This window comes from Dendrobates tinctorius, unplaced genomic scaffold (genome assembly GCF_039654945.1).
Source record: "Dendrobates tinctorius isolate UK_male_01 unplaced genomic scaffold, ASM3965494v1 ptg000377l, whole genome shotgun sequence".
NCBI lineage: Eukaryota > Metazoa > Chordata > Amphibia > Anura > Dendrobatidae > Dendrobates > Dendrobates tinctorius.
The window spans coordinates 2,680,143-2,693,346 of NW_027362043.1; the positions used below are offsets into that span (position 1 = coordinate 2,680,143).

General features: G+C 42.7%; 1 protein-coding gene across 7 annotated transcripts in view; it reads left to right on the forward strand.

Annotated features, from left to right (window-relative positions):
• Positions 1 to 13,204, forward strand: part of TJP3 (tight junction protein 3) — a 64,798-nt gene that overhangs the window by 22,339 nt on the left and 29,255 nt on the right. For all 7 annotated transcript variants that reach the window (XM_073563050.1, XM_073563051.1, XM_073563053.1 and 4 more), the window contains exons 3-10: positions 5,442 to 5,566; positions 7,986 to 8,088; positions 8,676 to 9,246; positions 9,599 to 9,702; positions 9,837 to 10,005; positions 10,526 to 10,631; positions 10,719 to 10,780; positions 11,476 to 11,563. In XM_073563050.1, coding sequence (XP_073419151.1) covers positions 5,442 to 5,566; positions 7,986 to 8,088; positions 8,676 to 9,246; positions 9,599 to 9,702; positions 9,837 to 10,005; positions 10,526 to 10,631; positions 10,719 to 10,780; positions 11,476 to 11,563 — 1,328 coding nt within the window. The remainder of the gene's footprint in view (positions 1 to 5,441; positions 5,567 to 7,985; positions 8,089 to 8,675; positions 9,247 to 9,598; positions 9,703 to 9,836; positions 10,006 to 10,525; positions 10,632 to 10,718; positions 10,781 to 11,475; positions 11,564 to 13,204) is intronic.

Here is a 13,204-nt window from a genome sequence, read left to right on the forward strand (position 1 = left end):
ACAAATTCTTTGGTATTATTATCTTCATTTAATTTGTCTTAAATGAAAAAACACAAAAAGAATTGTCCTAAAGCCAAATTGGATATAATTCCACACCAAACATAACAAAGAGGGTGGACAAAAGTATTGGCACTGTTCGAAAAATCATGTGATGCTTCTCTAATTTGTGTAATTAACAGCACCTATAACTTACCTGTGGCACCTAACAGGTGTTGGCAATAACTAAATCACACTTGCAGCCAGTTGACATGGATTAAAGTTGACTCAACCTCTGTCCTGTGTCCTTGTGTGTACCACATTGAGCATGGAGAAAAGAAAGAAGACCAAAGAACTGTCTGAGGACTTGAGAAACCAAATTGTGAGGAAGCATGAGCAATATCAAGGCTACAAGTCCATCTCCAAAGACCAGAATGTTCCTGTGTCTACCGTGCGCAGTGTCATCAAGAAGTTTAAAGCCCATGGCACTGTGGCTAACCTCTCTAGATGTGGCCGGAAAAGAAAAATTGACAAGAGATTTCAATGCAAGATTGTGCGGATGTTGGATAAAGAACCTCCACTAACATCCAAACAAGTTCAAGCTGCCCTGCAGTCCGAGGGTACAACGGTGTCAACCCGTACTATCCGTCGGCATCTGAATGAAAAGGGACTGTATGGTAGGAGACCCAGGAAGACTCCACTTCTTACCCCGAGACATAAAAAAGCCAAGCTGGAGTTTGCCAAAACTTACCTGAAAAAGCCTAAAACATTTTGGAAGAATGTTCTCTGGTCAGATGAGACAAAAGTAGAGCTTTTAGGGCAAAAGCATCAACATAGAGTTTACAGGAGAAAAAAGAGGCATTCAAAGAAAAGTACACGGTCCCTACAGTCAAACATGGCGGAGGTTCCCTGATGTTTTGGGGTTGCTTTGCTGCCTCTGGCACTGGACTGCTTGACCGTGTGCTTGGCATTATGAAGTCAGAAGACTACCAACAAATTTTGCAGCATTATATAGGGCCCAGTGTGAGAAAGCTGGGTCTACCTCAGAGGTCATGGGTCTTTCATCAGGACAATAACCCAAAACACACTTCAAAAAGCAATAGAAAATGGTTTGAGAGAAAGCACTGGAGACTTCTGAGGTGGCCAGCAATGAGTCCAGACCTGAATCCCATAGAACACCTGTGGAGAGATCTAAAAATGGCAGTTTGGAGAAGGCACCCTTCAAATATCAGGGACCTGGAGTAGTTTGCCAAAGAAGAATGGTCTAAAATTCCAGCAGAGCATTGTAAGAAACTCATTGATGGTTACCGGAAGCAGTTGGTCGCAGTTATTTTGGCTAAAGGTTGTGCAACCAAGTATTAGGCTGAGGGTGCCAATACTTTTGTCCTGCCCATTTTTGGAGTTTTGTGTGAAATGATCAATGTTTTGCTTTTTGCTTCATTCTCTCTTGTGTTTTTTCATTTAAGACAAATTAAATGAAGATAATATTACCAAAGAATTTGTGTTTGCAATCATTTTCAGGAAGAAACTGAATATTATCTGACAGAATTGCAGGGGTGTCAATACTTTTGGCCATGACTGTATAGCGCCATTGATTCCATGGTGCTGTACAAGAGAAGGGGTTACATACAAATTACAGATATCACTTACAGTAAACAAACTAACAATCACAGACTGATATAGAGGGGAGAGAGGACCCTGCCCTTTCGGGCTTACATTCTACAGGATGGTGGGGAAGGAGGCAGTAGGTTGGGGGGTTGCAGCAGCTCCAGTGATGGTGAGGCGGTAGCTCCACTAGTGGTGAGGGGGCAGCGGGGATCATTGCAGGCTGTAGGCTTTCCTGAAGAGATGGGTTTTCAGGTTCCGTCTGAAGGATCCGAGTGTGGTTGATAGCCGGACGTGTTGGGGCAAAGAATTCCAGAGGATGGGGGCTATTCGGGAGAAGTCTTGGAGGCGGTTGGGTGAGGAGCGAATAAGTGTGGAGGAGAGAAGGAGGTCTTCGGAGGATCGGAGATTACGTGAGGGAAGATATCGGGAGATTAATTCAGAGATATATGGAGGAGACAGGTTATAGATGGCCTTGTAGGTCAGTATTAGTAATTTGAGCTGGATACGCTGAGGGAATGGAAGCCAGTGAAGAGATTTGCAGAGGGGAGAAGCGGAGGAGTAGCGAGGAGAGAGCTGAATTAGTCGGGCAGCAGAGTTAAGGATGGACTGGAGAGGTGCGAGGGTGTTAGCAAGGAGGCCACAGAAAAGGATGTTGCAGTAGTCGAGACTGGAGATGATTAGGGCATGCACAAGCATTTTAGTAGAGTGAGGGTTGAGGAAGGGATGGATTCTGGAAATATTTTTGAGCTGGAGGTGGCAGGAGGTGGAGAGAGCTTGGATGTGTGGTTTGAAGGACAGGGCAGAGTCAAGGGTTACTCCAAGGCAGCGGACCTCCAGTACGGGGGAAAGCATGATAGGTCAGGTAAGGAGGATCTGTGAAATGGGGGGGAAGATGATCAGTTCAGATTTGTCCACATTCAATTTGAGGAAGCGCGAGGAGAAGGAGGATATGGCTGATAGACACTCCGGGATTCTGGACAGCAGAGAGGTGACGTCTGGGCCAGAGAGGTAGATCTGAGTGTCATCGGCATAAAGATGGTACTGGAATCCGTGGGACTTTGAGTTGCCCCAGGCCAAGTGTATAGATTGAGAAGAGTAGGGGTCCTAGAACAGAGCCAGAGAGAGGGTGGGATGAGGAGGTAGTGTGGGAGTGGGAGACGCTGAATGTGCGGTTGGAGACATATGAGGAGATCCAGGATAGGGCAAGGTCTTTGATGCCAAAGGAAGAGAGGATCTGTAGTAGGAGGCAGTCGTCAACTGTGTCGAAGGCAGAGGACAGGTCTAGAAGGAGGAGTATAGAGTATTGTCTGTTCGCTTTGGCTGTAAGTAGGTCGTTAGTAATTTTGGTTAGGGCTGTCTCAGTGGAGTGATGTGGGCGGAAACCAGATTGTAGATTGTCAAAGAGCAGGTTAGATGAGAGATGGGAGGAAAGTTCAGCGTGGACGTGCTGCTCCAGGAGTTTGGAAGCCAATGGGAGCAGCTATATTGGGCGATAGCTGGACATAGCGGTTGGGTCGAGGCTTGGCTTTTTGAGGATAGGCGTGATTGTAGCATGTTTGAAAGCAGAAGGGAAGGTACCGGAAGTTAGTGATAGGTTGAAGAGGTGGTTTAAAGATGGGATTTTGTTTGGGGTTGTGGGATAAGGAAGATACAAGGTATGTAAAGTAGGCCTGTTTAGCAGAGGTGAGAGCTGATTTGAATGCGAGTGTTGCTTGTTTGAGTGCAGTGAAGTCATCTTGGGAATGCGTTTTTTTCCAGCGCCGTTCAGCAATTCTGGATGCTTGCCGAAGTCGTTTTGTCCCACGCCGTAATCCATGTCTGGGGGATATACAGTTTTTAACCTGGACGGTGTCAAGATGCGACCGTCCAGGCTGAGAACCACTAGGAAATGAGATGCTGGGACTGCATCATCAGTAACCGGAGGTGACGTCATAGAGGTTACCTTCGGTCACTGAGCTCCGTGCCCAGCCGGACTGAGTGGCGATCAGATCCCGACTAGCACAGTGAGCGCTAGCGGGGATCTCACCGAAGTCACCGTAGCTCAGCCCTGCTGATAACGGAGTCCAGTGACCGAAGGTAACCTCTAGGACGTCACCCTCAGTTACTGACGCTTCGTGTCACTTTTGGGTATTTTCTATCATATAATAATAATAATAATAATAATCTTTATTTTTATATAGCGCTAACATATTCCGCAACGTTTTACAGTTTGCACACATCATCACTGTCCGCCGATGGGGCTCACAATCTAAATTCCCTATCAGTATGTCTTTGGAGTATGTAGACCCCTCAAAGTGACTTCAAATGTGATGTGGTCCCTTAAAAAAAAATTGGTGTTGTAAAAATGAGAAATTGCTGTTTAACTTTTAACCCTTATAACTTCCTAACAAAAAAAAATTTGGTTCCAAAATTGTGCTGATGTAAAGTAAACATGTGGGAAATGTTACTTATTAAGTATCTTATGTGACATATCTCTGTAATTTAAGGGCATGAAAATTCAAAGTTGGGAAAATTGCGAAATTTTCCAAATTTTCTCCAAATTTCTGTTTTTCTCACAAATGCAAGTCATATTAAAGAAATTTTACCACTGTCATGAAGAACAATATGTCACGAGAAAACAATGTCAGAATCACCGGGATTCCATATAAGCGTTCCAGAGTTATTACCTCCTAAAGGGACAGTGGTCAGAATTGTAAAAATTGTCCTTGTCATTAACATGCAAACCACCCTTGGGAGGGTAAAGGGGTTAATATCCAGCAAAGACCATAATATGCTAGGAAGGGCCCATGGATATTGGCCCTCTCCCAGACTAAAAACATAATCTCTCAGCCGCCCCAGAAATGGCACATCGATAAAATGCGCCAATTCTGGTGTTTAGCCTCTGCTCTTCTCACTTGCATTGATGCAGTGGCAAGTTGGGTAATGGGGTTGGGGTTGATGTCTGCTTTTTATTAGCAGCTGACATCAAGCCCAAGAGTTAGTAATGGAGAGGCATCTATAAGACACCCCCATTACTAACCCCATAGTCATAATGTAAATAAAAAAAAACACCCAGAATAAAGTTCTTTTATTTGAAAAAATGACACAAACTGCTTTATTGAAATAAACACTCCCCATCCCTCTTTTTCCCATTTAATCAGAAAAATTACAAATAAAAAAGCAAACTTATACTCGCCTGTCCAACAAGATGATATTCCACTGAAGCCCATGTCCCCTGTAAAAGGCCAAAGTTATTAAACCACCCTATTCCTCACCTGTCCGAAGAGAACATAATCCATTTGTCCCTCGAGGAGTCTAGCTCTGCAACATCTTGATGTGTTGCTGAAGTGGCATGATGCGACCATTTAGCCTGACATCCAGCAGAGAGACTGAGCTGCATGTACTGGCGCAGCTCAGTGACTCGCGATGATGAGGATAAGGAGAGCGGAGTAAATAGTCAATGAACTCCATGAAAATCACTGACGTCAGCATGAGCGCCATGAGACAGTTCTGCAGTTATCTGCAGCATAGCTGTTCGTTTGTTAATCAGTGGGAGTCTGACTCCTGAGACTAGCACCAATTGGCTGACTGGGAGTGGCATTGCGCTGACAATGAATGGAACCTGCCATTTTTTAATGGAGATAATTGCTGATCTGTGCAGATCCCAGAGGTTAATTGGAGAACCCCTTTAAAGACTTTGATATTGATTTTCAAATTTTTGACTGTCCTTCTTTAGATAACTACTGTATCTTGTATATTCGTAATAATGTATTTGACTTTTATAATGGATTGCCACTTTTACAATATGTTCATAAGAAAAATGTTAGCAATATTGTAAATCTTCATGTATTAAACAGAAAAAAAAATTCTCTTCACAGGACCCTCGTAGAGGATTCGGCATTGCAATCTCTGGAGGCAGAGATCGACCATCTAGAACAAATGGTGACAACTCTGTTATTGTGTCTGATGTTGTCCGTGGTGGGCCTGCCGATGGAAGATTGCAGTATGTGCAGCTTTATTGTACTTCCTGTCCTTTCTATAACAATGGGGTTGATGTACCCAGAGCAATCTTCCCTAGTAGCACATTCTTGGATTGTAATGGGTGAACTTGGTGAAAGCTTTAAGATGTTCTCATGTTTCTAGGGGGGGTAGGGCGGTGTATGTGCACATGGCATCTTTATAGACACGGACATACCCACAGAGTTCTGCTATAGGAAGATGTTTCAGGAAACCTATGGCTATGTTGCTCTTGAAGCGTGGTCTCTGGCGACCATTCATTTGCTTTTGTGGCGACGCTCATGCCAGCATCTTTATTTTAGTTTCATATATACCACTAACAAAAAGTTAAGGATATTTGACTTGTGGGTGAAATTTATAGAAAAATGTAAATTCAGGCTACAGTGATATTTTAACATGAAAGTGGTGCATTTATGTAGAAGCATGCAATGGGGATTTGCTCATCACAAACAATTTATTGAAACAAAAGCCAAGAACAATGGTAGGTATTACCAAACAAAAATGTTAATGTCTGAATAACTTTTCATGTGGATTTGAGCATCAATTACAGCTTGACAACGGCGTCTCATGCTGTTCACAGGTCGAGTTATTGTCTGCCAAGACATGGCATTACACAGCTATTGAAGGATGGCCCTCAGGTCATTTGAGGTTCTGAGGTACAGAGTTATGAGCCTCTACACAGCGACTCAGCTGATCCCATAGGTTTTCTATGGGATTCAGGTCTGGAGAAAGTGCAGGCGACTAAAGTTCAGGTACTCCATTCTCCAGCAGCCATTACCTAATGATGCGACCTCGATGAGCTGGAGCATTGTCGTCCATGAAGATGAAATTAGGCCTGTGTTTTGTGCAGAGGCAAAATGACTGGATTAATGATGCTATTCAAGTAGTAGAAGCTTGTCACTGTACCATTCACAACGTGTAGGACAGTTCTGTATTGACTAGACACACCTGCCTACATTGTTATACCACCACCAAAGGCTCGACTGGTGACAACATTGATGGATGCATAGAGCTCTCCTTGAAGTCTCCAACATCATTGGAGGCTAGAGTTGAGCGACTTTAGTCGGATCGGGTTTCATGAAACAAAATTCGGTTCAGATGAAACTGGTCCGACTAGGGCAAAAAAAGTCGGAGTTTCGTCCGAAACCCGACGCCAACGCAAGTCAATGGGGAATAAAAGTCGGCATTGAGTAGCTGACATTCATCCACTCAATGCCGACTTTTATTCCCCATTGACTTGCATTGGGGTCGGGATTCGGACGAAACGCCGACTTTTTTTGCCCTAGTCGGACCAGTTTCATCTGAAACGAATTTTGTTTCATGAAACCCAGTCCGACTAAAGTCGCTCAACTCTATTGGAGGCCATTACTTCCGCTCAGATTGAATCGACTTTCAACAGTGAGCAGCACTGGGAGCATAGATGCTCCCTGGCCCATGCAAGACAATACCTGTGCCTGGTGGTGTGGTCCGGTACCCTTACAGGTATTCTAGCACGCAGACCACACTCATGTAAACAGGTAAACTGTGTTGAATGTTCTGACGTGACACTTGGGTGCCTCTCGTCTCCCTTAAATGTTTTTGGAGTTGTGTGGCGTCCATCATCCGGTTCCAAAGGGCATTATTCACAATGAAGCTGTCATCTGTGTGGGATATGGCCAAAGAACGTCCACTTCTCTGCCTTTCTGTGACTCTTCCAGTCTATCTGTATCTCCTTGCAACCTGCTGATGACACTCTGTGGCACTTTAAGCTCAGCGTCTGAGATCAATGGCGAGGTACTGTTGTTGAGTTGTTAGGTGTTGTATTGGTCTCATGATGTCAAAATGTAAAGAGCCTGATGTGGAGGACTGTTTAAATACCAATTATAATTGGACCCTGAAACTTGTTGGTGCATTAATGTTTGCGATTAAGCTCTTTGTTAGAGAACAGAAAGTTGTGCAAAAAGTATTGAAACATTTAAACTTTTTAATGTACATATCGTACTGTTCAGAGAACGTCATATTACGTTCACTTGACAAGGTTAGATTGCATTTTAGGTGCATTTTGAAATTTTGCCCAGAAGCCAAAATTCTCTAACTTTTCGTGAGTAGTGTATAAACAGTGGCTGCTTTCAAGGACAGGCTGTCAGAAGAATGGTCAGGTCACTGTTGAAACCTGAACAGAAGCTCCAAATAACAGAACTTATTCCCAGCAAGTCATTTTATATAGCAATACATATGTTAATCTACTTAGTGTTAGGTGTCTTTTCTTTTTCTTTTTTTTTATTTGTGCTTTTTCAGGTCTCTTCCTGGCAGAATGCCCCTGAAAAAGCAATTGTTTGCCATATCCTTTAAAGTGCTACTATTCTTTTACATTACTTTTACTGCCGTTATTAGCTTTACTCTATTATACATTTTTGATTCTGCAGGACCAGAGATTGCATAGTAATGGTAAATGGCGTATCTATGGAAAATGTGACTTCGTCTTTTGCTATACACACGCTGAAATCCTGTGCCAAAACTGCCAATGTGGTAAGCTGGGGTTTGATTTTATCAGATATGTTTAACGTAGAGAATAATTGGTGTCAGAAATCAAACAATGGGCCTCAATTAAGCAACTATTTAATATCGAACAATAGAAATGGAGTCCGTTTTCTTTCCGTAGCACAAGTTCTTTTTGACGTTTAGAAAATGATTACTGGCACCAAACCACCATTGTTAATACTAGCCTTTCTATTTGTTTACTGACCTGGTGGCAGTGTGACTTGGGCAGGGGCTGTAGGGATCACCTCTTTTCTGGAAAGGCAAGTTATTGAAGACAAATTAATCCTGGAAGGCACATCTGACATTTATCTTAAAACAACCTTTTTTTTTTTTTTTTTTTTTTTTTTTTTTTTTATATTTTGTGCTACATTCTTTCAACCCATTAGGCAGGACTTCTTGAAATTGCTAGCGGCAAATACGCACAAGATATATGCAGCTGTGTGGTCATAGGGTTGCCTACTTCCGCTGATATTGACATAAGTGCTTTTATACATGTACCGCTCAGCATCTGATAATTTTTTTCCCTAATTTTTATACAATTTATTTTTATTCCTTTTTTTTTTTACCTTCTACAGACAGTAAAGAGACCTAGAAAAATTCAGATTCCAACGAGCAGCTCTGTACCTGCCTCTACAGGACACTCTCAAATGGCTCGCACATCCGAACGCTTATCTGATTCCAATGGCAGATATGAAGACCAACCAGAATCCCCTGTGCATTGGAGAGAAAGATACGCAAGTTCTGTCGGAGAAGTACTTGAGGATACAGCTCGAGGTTATGATGGAGATTCTTCAAGTGGACGTAGCTCTGGAGGATCTCACACCACATCTTCACACCATACCAGACATCGCAGGACCAGGGGACGGGGAAGTGAAATGGGAAATTATTCAAGAAATAGGCCTGTGAAAGACAAATATGGTTCTGGCAGTGATACAAGGTCTTCTAGCAGAATGAGATATACTACTAGTGCTCTGGAAGGTTCTGTGAGTGAAGCTGGAGATTACTCAATGAGGGAATCTGGCAGTGAGGCAGGGCAAAGGGACCACAATGGCTTAGAATTGGTATCTGGATTCAAACGCCTACCCATTCAAGATGTACCCTCCAAACCTGTTAAAACTGTACTGGTGAAACGCATGGAGAATCAAGGTATGCTTCAGTGTGCAATATTTATTCATCTCTTTACTCATAATGGTCTTTAATTAACCATAAATCTGACGTGTTTTACTCTTAGGCCTCATTTTCATATATGTGACCATCTGGATTTTGTTCAGTCCAGCGTGATGCAAAAATGCTGGATGGAAACTGATAGGGAAATCGATGCCATAGTGTGCTAGGAGATTTCCCCCATTCAACCATTGCATCAGTTGCTGCACCTAGATGGTTTTAGAGCCGGATTTGGATATCGCATGCAAAATTTTCTGATCCAGTGATGAAACTGACCATACACCACTGATAAATGGAATTTCAGATTTCTGCTACTTTTCTATATTCCCTACAGAATATGGCTTGAAGCTGGGTAGTCAGATCTTCATTAAACATATTACAGAGACTGGTCTGGCCGCTCAAGAGAAATCCCTGCAGGAGGGCGACCTAATTCTTAAGGTTCGTGTTTCCTTACTTAATCTCTTCATCCTCCAGTTCTTTTCTGTCTCTCTTACACTGTAATCTGGATTGGGAAAGTTTATGTAAATAAACTTTTTTTTTTTTTTTTTTTTTTTTTTTTTTTTTATTCTTAGATAAATGGCGTGGCAAGTGAGAATATGTCTTTGACGGATACTCGTCGGCTTATTGAGAAGTCAAAAGGCAAACTTACTCTTACAGTTTTGAGAGATAATCGACAGTTCCTAGTCAACATTCCAGAAGTAAGAGACAGTGAAAGTGATGGTAGAAGCTCCGCTCCAGATGGTGAGATATTGTGCTAGCCATATATTGAAGAAATGACCAAAATACCTTAGACAGAGTGGCCGTATTCTTTATGGCATCTGATTTTGGGGTCACAGTTTATCTGCCTATAAATACAACAACCATCCTTCCATTAGCAGAGGTGTGTGAAGATGTGGGAGAGCTCATAACAATGAGCCAGCTGTATACTGTCATAGCAACTACTATTCCGACTGCCAACTGCACACTATGGTTTTCTCATAGCCCTGCAGACTTGCCATTATTCTGATTGGAGCATACATATGTCATACTGTACGTTATGTACAGACCTGGATGCTGCGCCAAGTGGGATCTCTTTACCACCACTTCATGCAAGATTGTTTGATGTAGATAATATATTCTGTGATGATTTGTCCTTCGAGACGCTAGGTTTATTTCTCAGTAGCTGATCCCAGATAAATGATAGATTTCAGGTGGCACTAGTCTTTGCGAAGGCGAAAATTTTTAGGGCTACCATGTAAATTTTTTTTTTTTGTCTTGACAGATATATCTGAGCTGAGTTCAGATCCCTCCCCTCCACCTTCTCAGCCACCACCACCACCTCCAGGACAAACCCACAGGAGTTCCTCTGAGAGTTTGGACAACCCTGTGTAAGAACCATTATACTTGGCCTTCAAAATTTCATGATACAAGTCTCTTCAAACTATTAGAAATAATACTTATTTTTTAATTCATAGGGAAACTCATCAATTCAATGGAGCATCATCCCTACATATGGATGTACTAGAACACGAATCTGGTAAGGCAGTTTGAAAGAAAAAAAAATTGCTCCTTTGCATTTACATTATATCTTTCCACTTTCTGACCAGTAAAAACATAGTACCAGAGAAAGAGAATCTGAGTAAATGTACAGTTACAATTCTTTATTATCCACCACCTACATCATTTATGGAATGGATTGTAGTAACAACATACCAAATGCAAGAGCATAAGAGGCAGAGTGATCAGCTTTCTACACAGGTTGGGACTTGATTTCCCTAAAGGTAACATTTTTTTTTGGCTCAAGGGTACAGAAGGAGAGGTCGACAGTGTAACTCTACATACAAGAAGTTGATGTACTGCACATGTGCACCACTTCAGTCTTCTGACATGTTATAGAGCCACAGAGGGCCTGCTCCTTGAAACATAGACATTTTAGTTCCATCAGGATCACTTTCCTTTCCTCATGGCCATGGAAGACTAATTGCGTCACTGTCTGTCTATACAGACCTGACAGAGTCTGTAAGTGAATCAGAGAGGAAGAAAGGAGCGGTTATTTTTTCACACATGTCATATGATTATGAGGTGATGTTGCTTGTAAAGGCTGTGCGTGTTCCATCATAAACAAACCCTTCAATATAAAAGCTGCCAGCTCCCACCACTGACTCGTATTTCTGTATATGTATAAAGCTATTTTTATTTTTTCCTAATTTCCTAATGTGTTTTGCCTCATAGCCGTTAATAGTGAACCTCCATTGAATACGGAATACAGGGAAGATATTGACCCACCAAAGGATAAGGAGCGACATGATCTGCGAGTGGGGTATCCCATATTTTTGTTTTCTTACTAGAATATTAAATGGCACATTTTCACTTTAGACTTTCATTTTCCCTCAACTTCAATCTTTTTCTTCTGTTTTGTTTTTTTTAAACCAATTTGTGACTGGTGAGCTGGAGTCATTTTGTGTGATCATTTTGTTTGTGCTTTAGTGTGGGGCTTATTTCAATTGTACTTTTAAGTGATGTTTTTATTTTATAAACAGAATTGAACCTCTTTTGTACTAAGGCCATTGTGCACTGTTGTGTTGCTATGCTATGGTGGTTTAACCTTTTTAGGTTAGTTTAGGAACCAGACGGTTGATGTCAGACTGGAGACCAAAGAACACTCCTGTATAAACCTTGAGGATAACCCTCCCTCCATTCAGTGTTTTTCCAATCCCTAAAGAATGAAGCGGTTTACTGAGAGGCTGGGACAGGTGAGAAGTCTCTCTATTAGGGTACCTTAAACCGGGCAGCCAGAGTTGCTTGTCCCGTACCTTCGTTCCTGCGCTGCTCCTGCCCCGAAGTGGGACCGCACTATCTTCCTGCACTGACTAACAATGCTGGCTGGTGAAGAGTGGCTGGGGGCTTTCCCTTCCGTAGCTCCCGAGCCAGATACATCATCTCCCCTCTCTGAGAGGACACATCGCTACTGCCGTGTCTCTTCCGGAGCTTCTCCGTCAGGTGTGGGTTCACATAGGAAGTGATGCACATTGCCAAGTCAGTGAGGCACGACATCCCTTCTGGGATGCGTTCCAGGGTGGAATGCACAGCCATTTTGGCGGGAAATTTGAAATGAGGAAAGGCGCTCAAATGACGGGACCGGACGTCAGAAGAGAGAAGATCTCATCCCATTGGGTGAAGAAAAGTGGTAATCACAGTTTCCTGTATAAAGGACCGTGACTGAAGACACCATAAAGCAGCACTGAGGTTCTGATGATGGATGTGTCTTCCATTAGAGCTGTTCCTGCAGAGCCCAGTGCTATCTCTGGCTCAGTGAGTATATCTGGTAAAGGGGGGGCCCTATGGTACAGGATCCGTCTTTATTTTTTTTTTTTTGGGGGGGGGGGATCGGGATCCAGCACCAAAGTCCAAAGAGAAATATACAAATCGCAAGTGTGCCATTTGCAGTAAAAAAAACTTCCTCCCACAAAAAAGCTCTATGCCAGCCAGCTGTATATGGAGAAAATCATCCGAGAGGAACAGCCATCTCAAATGGATGAAGTTAGAGGGATGGTGCGACAGGAGATCCAGTTGTCCCTATCCACCTTCTCCCAATCTTTTTCAGGGGGCCCCTCTGTATCCTAAAAGGGAACTACGCCCCGGAAGATAGCTCTGACTCGGATTCCGAAATGTTAGTTTCCGAGAAATGGTTGGAGGAAGGCGAAGTTGCTCCTAGTTATACCGAGTAGGATAATAAAACAATTCTTTTCCTGTGATGACATGGAGGAATTATTACTCTGTCAGGAATGCAATGAGGGTAGAAGAAGAAAAAAACGTCCTGCACAGTCCAGGATCAAATGTTCGGGGGCTTGAGATTGAGAAGGAAGATGGTGTTTCCCATCCATAACAGCGTTCAGAATTTAATTCTGGATGAATGGGAGTTCCCAGTAAGGAAGCTGGACATCCCAGGTGATCTGAAGTA